Genomic DNA, 9980 nt, shown 5'->3' on the forward strand with positions numbered 1-9980 from the left:
TAACGACTATGGGGGAATAAGAATCAAAGCCTTTAGACCTGAACACAGCAGGAAGTTTAGAGAGAAATTATGGCTCAGAAGTTGTGTGTATATGTCAATTCCAATCTCCCAGTTTATCCCTCCCGCCTTACCCCCTGTTAACCGTAAGTTTGTTTTCTACATCTGTAACTCTATTTCTGTTTTGTAGATAAGTTCATTTGTATCCTTTTTTTAGATTCCACATATAAGCGATATCGTATGGTATTTGTCTTTCTCTGTCCGAGTTACTTCTCTCAGTATGACAATCTCTAGGTCCATGCAGAAACGCTCTTGATTCTGGGTTGTAGTAGCAGATGAGGCATACGGTCTGTACTCGTGCAGCTTTGAGTCAGCTGTGATATTTTTGCTCTAATTTTTCAGAAGAGGAAACTGAGGTCCCAAGCGGTCAAGAAGTTGCTCTGCTCACGCAGCTGACCCTGGCAAAGCCAGCAGAGAAGCTGAGTCCTGCGTGGCGCCAGCTCCGCCTCTGCCCTGTCCCTGCGCTTCCAGACTCGCCCAGGCCCTGGGAAGTCTATTTCCCTCTGTGCAGACATTTTGCTCGATGCATCCATTGAAGAGGTGAGCTTGACTCAGGCTGCGCGTGGCTCATTCGGATTCAGCATGACTGTGTAGAGAACTAGACAGATTTAATGAGAGGCAGCATCCTAACTAGGCCAAGGCCGGGTCTGTACACCGACATCGCCTTGGAGCATGCCAGCGGGTGAGTGGGTGGCAGAGGTCAGGGCCGCCCTTAGGTGTTTACAGGCACAAGCCCGACAGAGAAGACCTCGAGACTCCAGGTGAGGCTGGAGGAATACGGGGGCTGCATTGTTCTAGAAGCTGGGTTCCCACAGCCTCTGCTCACATCCCCGACTTCCCGCCCAGGCCCCGGGATCCAACCTGGAATACACGCCTTGAGGTACAGCTTCTCACTTCTCAAAGAGTTGGCCTGCCTGTTTCTTTGTTGGCATCAACAAGAGTTCTTCTGTACCAGGTAATTATGGAGTGATGGTGCGACATTTGGGGATGCCTCGGACGATGGCAGTTTTAAAGAGTGCGCCAGCTCATGTCCCCTCAAACCCCTGATATGGCACCCACTCTGTTCTTGGGGTGTCCAGAGGACATGTCAGATGACGAATGTGGGGAGAAGGCTCAGCTCAGGAGAACTCCTCATTCTGCCCTCAAGTTATCGCTGGTCTGAACTTCCGGAAGGATGTTCAGTGGTCTCGTGCTGGTGTGGGTGTTGAGAGAGCTCCTCTCAGCTTGGGGTGGGAATCCCAGCAAGCTGGGCCCGAGCGGAGTTGTTGAACCCTCTGGAAATGGGGTTTTCTTGGGAAGAGTTTTTTGGCTCTTCTGGTGCTGTTGGCAGACTAGATGCCCGCAGCTGCTTGCTCTTTGGAGAGAGGCATGATTTCAACGTGGTAGCCAACAGGCAAATGATGTACCCCAAACTGACCCAAGATCAAGGGTTTTCCTCTGGGAAGGCTGCGGTGTGCCTCTCTCCTGCTCCCCAGGTTTACTGGCTCTCATTGTTCTGGGCTCCCAGAACAGGGCAGGGACCAGGGCTTATCTGTTTATCTGTTTTCTGGCACACATGAGGAACTCAATACAGATTTGTAAACTGCCAAAGCATCTTCCTAAAGTGGGCAGGTGAATGCTGACGACAGAGCCCCTGGATCTGGACGGTGCCCATGAGGTTGTGCTCCCAGCAGGAGAGGGGCAAGCAGGGACCCTCCACTGCTTGCCTTTTTCTGAGGAAGCCTTTCAGACCTCCGAGTCCTGGCTGTGGGTCTTGTGGCGGGTGGTCCCGGTGGTTACGGGCGCGGGTTCTAGAATCTGGGGGGTGCAGGCTCAGATCCACCCGTCTCCACCACCGACCCCAGGAAGTCATCCACTGCCTCCCTGACCCATTTCTCAGCTTCCCTGCTTCTGAGATGGCAGCGCTAAAGCCGGCCTCGTGGGCTGTGTGGAGATAAGGGAGCTTCCTTTTATAAGCTGCTTCACTCTGGACTCAGCACCCACAAGGCCACAAACCATGGCAGCTGCTGGTAGCCTCAGGTAGGACTATCTGAAACCGCTGCTATTCAACTACTTTTGACCTACGAAATGGCAATTTCTTTCTTTCTTTGTCATTTTTTAAAAAAACATCTTTATTGGAGTATAATTGCTTTACAATGGTGTGTTAGTTTCTGCTTTATAACAAAGTGAATCAGCTATATGTATACATACATCCCCATATCTCCTCCCTCTTGCATCTCCCTCCCACCCTCCCTATCCCACCCCTCTAGGTGGTCACAAAGCACCGAGCTGATCTCCCTGTGCTATGCGGCTGCTTCCCACTAGCTAGCTATTTTACATATGGTAATGAGAGGGTGGCATGTACTTATATATACTGCGAAATGGCAGTTTCTTGAAGTTCAACCCGACCCTGTCTTCTCTCCGACTGTTTTATGCTGGTGGGTGAGACCCGGTTGTGCTGAGGGATCTCCCCTCCCCCAGGACTCGGGTCCCAGCTCAGCCCCCTCCCTGGAGATGGAGGAGCCAGCATGGCAACCCCTATAGCTCCCTTCTTGTGGGGAGACACAACCTAGGGAGGTGGGTTTTTACCCAAAGGTACACACCTGTTAGGAGTGGACCTAGGACCAGAGTTCGAAGTTTTTGACTCCTAATTCAGTTCTCTTTCCACTAAGCCAGTCTGAGGCCGCTGCCAGTTTGGAGCCAGAGCTGGGTCCAGTGGGCCAGCTACTTACATGCGGTGTCAAAGCATCACTGGAAATGTAATGAGGTTCAGGAAGATGGCATTTTCCAGAACTCTTCTCGGAGGCAGTATTGCACGGGGTTAGAAGTGTTTTTTAGCTCCAGCTTGGACACTGAAGGGTTAGGTGAACTCAGTTCTCTCATCTGTACAATGGGATAATAATAGTGTCTACATCACGGGGGTGTCGTGGGGATTAAATGAATAAGTATTTGTAATTTGTATTATAAATAATACAGTTTGTAAATACAATTTACAAAACATTTAAAAAAGTATTGTAGGGTATTTAAAGAGTGTCCAGCACTTTGTAAGAGCCACTTAAGTGTTTGCTGTTATTATTATGAAGACATTTGGGGATTGGTGCTGCTGATGGGTGTGCGACTTTGGGCCAGCGCTGAGTTGCTGAGGATAGAGAACAGTCCTTAAGCGGACACTGAGGGCCCCTTTTCCCTCCCCACCCCCCCCCCGTCCTGTGCCGGCTTTGGTTCTAAATACACACATGACAAATACTTACACTAGCAGCCCATAGGGGCTGGGGTTCGCGTGTGTCCACAGTTTTCCTGCTCCATGCCAGCATCTCTTCCACAGGGGCATCATTGTCAGCCTCACAGGTTTTACAGAGCAGGGCATTTGTGGGCATTTGTGAGGTCAAATAAGGCCATCCTTGTCAGGTGCTCGGACAGGTCCCAGCCCTAGTGATCACTATTTGGTTTGGGGCAATAATAGTAACCCCACCCATCCCCATTAGAACACAAACTCCACAAGGCCAGGGATCTCTGTTTATTCACAAAGCATCCCAAGTTCCTAGAACAATGCAATGCACAAGGTAAGAACACGATAAATTTTTGCAATATGAATGAATAAATTTCTCCCCATCCTAAAGGAGATTAGAGTCTAAAAGAGGAATCCAGAAAATAGTCACAGACGCTGTGGAAATCAATTCAGCCTACTTTAAACTGGGACATTCTCAAGTCCTCTCTAATTTGCCCTCCCAGCCGTGTTAATTTTATTGCTTCCCATCTCTAAGAGCTGAGCGCCTCTTTCAGTGGTCACTGTCTCCGCTCCACCCAGGCTTTTATTTTATCTCACCAGGGAAATTGCAACAGACTCACCTTCTGTCCCCTTGTACCCTGAAGCCAAAAGAGAGACTTCCTCGAAAGTTCATCAAGTGAGATCACTCCCTTGCCTAAAGTAGTTTGAAATCTTCCCATTACCTCCAGGCTAAAGTCCAGCTCCGATGGCCAATAAGCACATGCAAAGATGCTCAACGTCATTAGTCATCATTGCACCAAATGCCAATCAAAACCGCAGTCAGATCCCACTTCACACCCACTGGCATGGCTATTATCAAAAAAGACACAGTAACCAGTGTTGATGAGGATGTGGAGGGATTAGAACCTTAGTACATTGCTCGTAGGAATGTAAAATGGTGCAGCTGATGTGGAAGCAGTCTGGTAGTTCCTCAAAAAGTTAAAAAAAAAAAAAAAGTTAAATATAGAATTACCATATGACCCAGCATTTCTACTCCTAGGTAAATACCCAAGAGCTTAAACAAACCCTTGATCAATTTTCTAGAGGACACTGTTGAACTGCACCTTTCTCCCCGATTTTTATTTCTATTTTTAATATATCTTTCATAACAAAATGTCAACTTAGCCACTGTTATGTCTTCCAAGCCCTGTTTTCTTGGACTGCCCTTTGCAGGTCTAGATTTTATCACGAAGACTTAGTTCTTCCACCCGTGTTTAGGCAATCACATATTTTTACATTGTCCAAACAATAATATTCATAATGGATTGAGTAAAATACTGATAGATTACATTTCTTTCTCAAAAATGTTAAATTAAGTTTTAAATAGATAATATACGTACATGGTAGGGAAAATGCAAGCAGTTGGAAAGGGTGTACAGAGGAGAAGCTGTGTGACTCTTAGGGCTCACCCTGCTTTCTACTTTCCCTCCCCAAACTCGCGTTGGAGGTGGGGCTCCCCAGGAAGCAGGCTCTGACGCAGGTGGTTTGTAGGGGAGTCTCCTGGGGTCAGTGCTGTGCAAAGGAAGGGAGGGTGGTGGGAGGGGCAGAGGGAGAAGCTGGGCCGCGAGCCCCAGGGAAGCCTCAGCTGAGCCCACAGGGAAACCTGGAGCTGGGACCCTTCAGAGCATCTGAGTTAGGACAAGGGGACCAGGTCTTTATATTCTGGGCAGGCCAGTCCTCAGATACAGTGCTTTCTGGGGTATGACCAGAAGGAGGAAGCTCTTTTCAGCCCCCTGAAGGGGACCCAGGTGGCCCAGCACAGAGTCCACTGTCATGCACAGTCACCAAGTTATCGCCAGCCCTTGCCACCCTTTTGGGCCAAATGCTTATTTTTCATTTTTATTTTCTCGTAGCTCTGGAGGATCCTCTGAGTCTGGGTGAGCCCTGTCACCCAGGGCTTCCCTGTTCCATTCCCATCGCCCTGTCCCTGCCTCAGGGGTGGAGCCCACACGTGGGGCACAGCTGGGCCTGAGCCTCAGGCAGCCTGGGGAGGAGAACCTTAAGAATCAAGGTTTCCCCCCACTACCCCACACTACCCTTTTTTTTTTTTCTAAGACAAATTTCTAGGGCTCTGGAGTTATAAAAAGCTCCCATGTGTCATTTTCTGGCAGTTGGACAGCTGCAGAATGTCACCCGGCAGGCCCTCCCACCCCACCCGGGGATCGGTGTTTGATTGATGGGTTTGCCAAAAACAGTTGCAGGTTATCACGAATCTGTTATAAGGAGGTTTGTCAACTTGTAAGAAAAATACAACACAAAACACTCTTTTCCAAATACCCGCTCCTAACGTCTCAGGGACAGAAGTGTTGCCAAACTCCGTGGGAGGCATGTGAGGGTCTGTAAACAGGGGCTTGGAGTGCAATAAAGGGGGATGAACCCTGTGTGGGAGGAGGACAGGCCACCCAGCATGAGTCAGCTCGCCTGTGAGGTGAGCTCCACCTGCCCCGGAGGGCGGCTCTGGCCCCATCTCAGGACGTGACTGCAGGGGACTCATCTCCTCTTCCCGTGCCCTCCTTCAAGCCCCGTGGCGTCCTGCCCCATCCTGCAGAGGGAGAGAGTGTTCCAGTTGGGAGCCCATGCCTGCAGGATCCCCGCTGTGCTCTACCTGCCTCAGCAGAAGACCCTGCTGGCTTTGCGGAAGGGCGGACAAGCAAGAAGAATGAGCACGCGAAGCTAATTGTCCTGCGCAAGGGAAGCTACGACGCGTCCACCCCCCAGGTCCGGGTAAGGCAGCAAGTGGCTGTGATTGCTCTGCCGGGAATACGGGGACCAGCTCATCCTTAGATGGCTGAGTCTGGGGGACAGAGCGACCCAGGGGACCATCAAGGATGGGACAGAGAAGGTATCTCCGAGTGATCGCCCGGATCTCACATGGGTTCACCCTGAACAAGTCCGGCTGGCCTGGCTGCATCTGTTTTAGTACAAGTCAGTCAGGGAAACTGATTTTGGAAAGGTTTCCCTACATCCTTGAGAACCTGAGGGAGGACTAGTTCAGCATCACATAACTGGGAGGGAGTTGATCCTTTGAGTAAAGTTAACCTGGGGTGGGTTGTTGGGGTGATTGCTTGCAACCTGAAGTTCCAGCATGTAGATCAAGTAATTCTGATGGAGACACCCGAGGCTGGCTTTTCACATATGAAGGGTTTAATATCATTATAATCTTTACTTTGTGGTCATTATGTCCTTGTAGTTGTTTAGAGCATGGGTTAGAAGCAGATGGACCTGGGTTTGAAGCAGATGGACCTAGGTTCAAGTCCTGGTTCTACCACTTACCAGAAGTACGGCCTTGGGCAGCTCATCTACCTTATCTAAGCCTCTCACTCTGTAGATGTAAGATGGAGATCATAATACCTGTCCCCCAGGAGTTAGAGGTTAGGGTTAGATGAGACTATGGACATTAGACTCTTGGCACGGTGTCTGTCCTGAGAAACACTCACTGGGGGATAGCTATTAATGAATAGGGATAGACAGCAGAGCTGCAGCATCTATGACATACGCCCGGGGACTATGGAAGCTCACTGTGAGTCCTAGCATCATGGTGCTGCCCCCTCCTAGGCTACATTAATAGAGGATGGTGTATAGAAGGTGAGAGGCGATTGTCATATTCTGTCACACACAGGCAGAATATTGTAGTTATTACTAGGGCTTTACTTTTCAAGAATGGGAAGCTGGACTGAGCTGGTAAGTTGAAGGAGCCAGGATGGAGCTGCGAATGGCTGGTGCCTGAATCATCTTTGTACCTGAGCCCTAGTACATCATAGGTGCCCTGGATGTATGTTGGTGGGATTGGGTGGGGTTGGGCTGTCTCGGAGGGAGTGAGGCGGAGCCCTGGGTCCCACTCTGGGAGGTGTTGTGAGGGTGAATGAGCACTGGACCAAGCGTTCTCCTCCATGACCCTTGATCCTAACCCCACACCGCCCCCCAGAGTGCAGCCTCTGTCACTGTCACTGGCCATTTCCAAGCTGTGCTTCTCCTTCTCTCCTCGCTTGCAGTGGCATGCACAGGAGGCGGTGGCCCAAGCCCAGATGGAGGGCCACCGCTCCGTGAACCCAAGCCCCCTGTACGATGAGAAGACAGGGACCGTTTTCCTCTTCTTCATTGCCATCCCTGGGCAGGTGTCTGAGCACCACCAGCTCCACACCAGGGTCAACGTGACACGGCTGTGCCAGGTCACCAGCACCGACCACGGGAGGTCCTGGAGCCCCATCAGGGACCTCACGGACTCCGTCATTGGCCCGGCCCACAAGGACTGGGCCGCTTTCGCGGTGGGCCCGGGACCCTGTCTGCAGCTGCACAGCCCGACGCGGAGCCTGGTGGTGCCAGCCTGCGCTTCTGCAGCCGCCCCTCCCTGCAGGCGCCTACCCCTTCCGCCTTCTGCCTGGTCGGCCACGACCGCGGGAACACGTGGGCGAGAGGGAAATTCGTGGCTGGGGACACCTTGGAGTGCCAGGTGGCCCAAGTTGGGGATGCGAAATGGAGGGTTGTGTACCTGAACGCGAGAAGCCCCCTCCGAGCCAGGGTCCAGGTCCAGAGCGCCAACGACGGGCTCGATTTCGGGGAGACCCAGCCAGTGCAGAAGCTCGTGGAGCCTCCCCACGGCTGCCAAGGGAGCATCATTGGCTTCCCCAGCCCCCACGCGGGATCAGAATCCCCAGACCGGTGGCTGCTCTACACGCACCCGACTGACCCACGGGGGAGAGCCAACCTGGGCATGTACCTCAACTGGCAGCCCCCCGCGCCCTTAGCCTGGTCGGAGCCCACCCTGCTGGCCCCAGGCAGCTGCGCTTACTCAGACCTCCAGAGAATGGGTTCCAGAGAATGGGTGCCGGCCCCAATGGGTCACCCCGGTTTGGGTGTCTGTACGAATCGGATGATTACAAGGAGATCGTCTTCGTCATGTTCACCCTGAAACAGGCCTTCCCAGCTGAATTGTTGCTGCAGTGAGCCCACTGTGTACTGCCCAAGAGGGCTCTCCCCACTGAGAAGCTGGCGGTTTCCTTCCTCCCGGCGCCTCTGGACCTGGGAGGCTGCCTCTCTGTTCCCTTCGTCGAAGGTGTGCAAGTGCGAGTCTGTCTCTGGGCTCCTTTCCGCCTGCGCTGTCTCAGCCTTCCCAGAGGATTCTATTTGCAGCCCAGAAACTGAAGGAACCTGGCCTCCTGGAGCCCCTTGGTTCAGCCTGCCTGCTTTCCCCAGCCCAGGTTTTCTGCAGGTCTTGATAAATTATCTAGTCCAGCCCATTTCTTCTTAGCAAATGCTCATCACATTCCTGGGCAAAGGCTGGGACAAAGCTGTAAATTAGCAAAGATGTGTGCGTATGTTTGTGTGTGTGTGCGTATGTTTGTGTGTGTGTGCGTATGTGTGTGTGTGTGTGTGTCTGTCTGTCCATGTCTCTGTGCGTGTCCTCAATGCCTCAGAGCAGGAGCATGGGGAACGGCCCTGCAGGGAGGTAAGGCGGAGGCGAGGAAAAGTCAGCTGGCTTACGTCGTTGTGTTAGTTTCCCAGGGCTGCTGTAACAAAGTACCACCAATTTAGTGGCTTAAAACAACAGAAATTTACTCTCTCACAGTTCTGGAGGCTAGAAGTCCAAAATCAAGGTGTTCAAAGGGCTGTGCTCCCTCCCAAGGCTCTAGGGGAGCGTGCTTCCTGGCCTCTTCCAGCTTCTGGTGGCCCCAGGCCTCCCTTGGCTCGCAGCTGCATTACTTTCATGTCTGCCTCCGTCTTCTCATGGCTTTCTCTTCCTTCCTCCCTCTTTTCTCTTCTGTATCTTTTAAGGACACTTGTCATTGGATTTAGTGCCCACCTGGATAATCCAGGGTGATCTAGGATAATCCTTCACTTAATTACCTCTGCAAAGTCTCTTTTCCAAATAATGTCACATTCACAGGCTCTGGGGTTAGGACATGGATGTATATTTGGGGGCCACCACTCTAACCACTACAGTCATCATAAGTTATTCTTCTATAGGTGATGTGGCTAAAGGTAGGAACGAAATTCCAATGAATCAGGTAATTCAGAAGAATGGAGAGGGAGGGAGGGGGTGGGCTGTTGGATGTGCGCCTGTGGCACAGAGCTGCTCTGGGGCACTCAGTCTTTGGGGTGACATGTATGTCACCATGTGCAGGCTAAGAGGGGAGGGGGTTCTGTGTTGTATAGTCCTTGCCGTGGAGAAAGAGCGGGAGAAGGCTACTCCCAGGTTGTCCTGAGGTGACAACCTGAGAGAGGGCCCCTCCTGGGTGGAGGAGGCTGACTCTTGTCTGACCTCCGGGGTCTTCAGGGGCCTTTGTCGCTTGTCCCTGTGGTAGAGTGGACTTGCGCTCCGCCCCCATCAGAGCCCCTCTAATCAGCTCTTTCATTGATGAGAACAGTCTAACGGTTTGATGACGGGGGATCAATGACAGCGGCTGTGGGTTCTAGCGGCTGTGGGTTCTTACGGCTGAGCCGTGTCTCCGTGAGGCCAGGCAGTGGTTAGATGGGTTGTTCGCAGTGTGGGGAGCTGGAGATGTGGCTTTAGTTCTGGGTGTGGTTCCCGCACTGGCCTCCTGCTGCTGCTTCTCTTTGTAGGATTTTAAGAAATCCAGCTGGAAGGATGAGGAATTAGGGCCTGGTCATTGCTGGGATGGAAAGTTAGGCCCCTATGTTTGGGGGATGCCCTCCTGGTGGCTTCCAAACCCTACAA

The 9980-nt window shown here is 51.8% G+C and overlaps 1 protein-coding gene across 1 annotated transcript in view; it reads left to right on the plus strand.

Moving 5' to 3' along the window:
* NEU2 (neuraminidase 2) overlaps positions 1-8248 on the plus strand; it is a 12503-nt gene extending 4255 nt beyond the window's left edge. The window contains 5 exon segments of the mRNA XM_061191357.1: positions 5825-5931; positions 5934-6028; positions 7297-7651; positions 7654-8117; positions 8120-8248. Of these exon segments, the coding sequence (XP_061047340.1) occupies positions 5825-5931; positions 5934-6028; positions 7297-7651; positions 7654-8117; positions 8120-8248 (1150 nt within the window).
* The last annotated feature ends 1732 nt before the right edge of the window (positions 8249-9980 follow it).

The sequence above is a fragment of the Eubalaena glacialis genome, chromosome 1 (assembly GCF_028564815.1).
Source record: "Eubalaena glacialis isolate mEubGla1 chromosome 1, mEubGla1.1.hap2.+ XY, whole genome shotgun sequence".
Lineage (NCBI taxonomy): Eukaryota > Metazoa > Chordata > Mammalia > Artiodactyla > Balaenidae > Eubalaena > Eubalaena glacialis.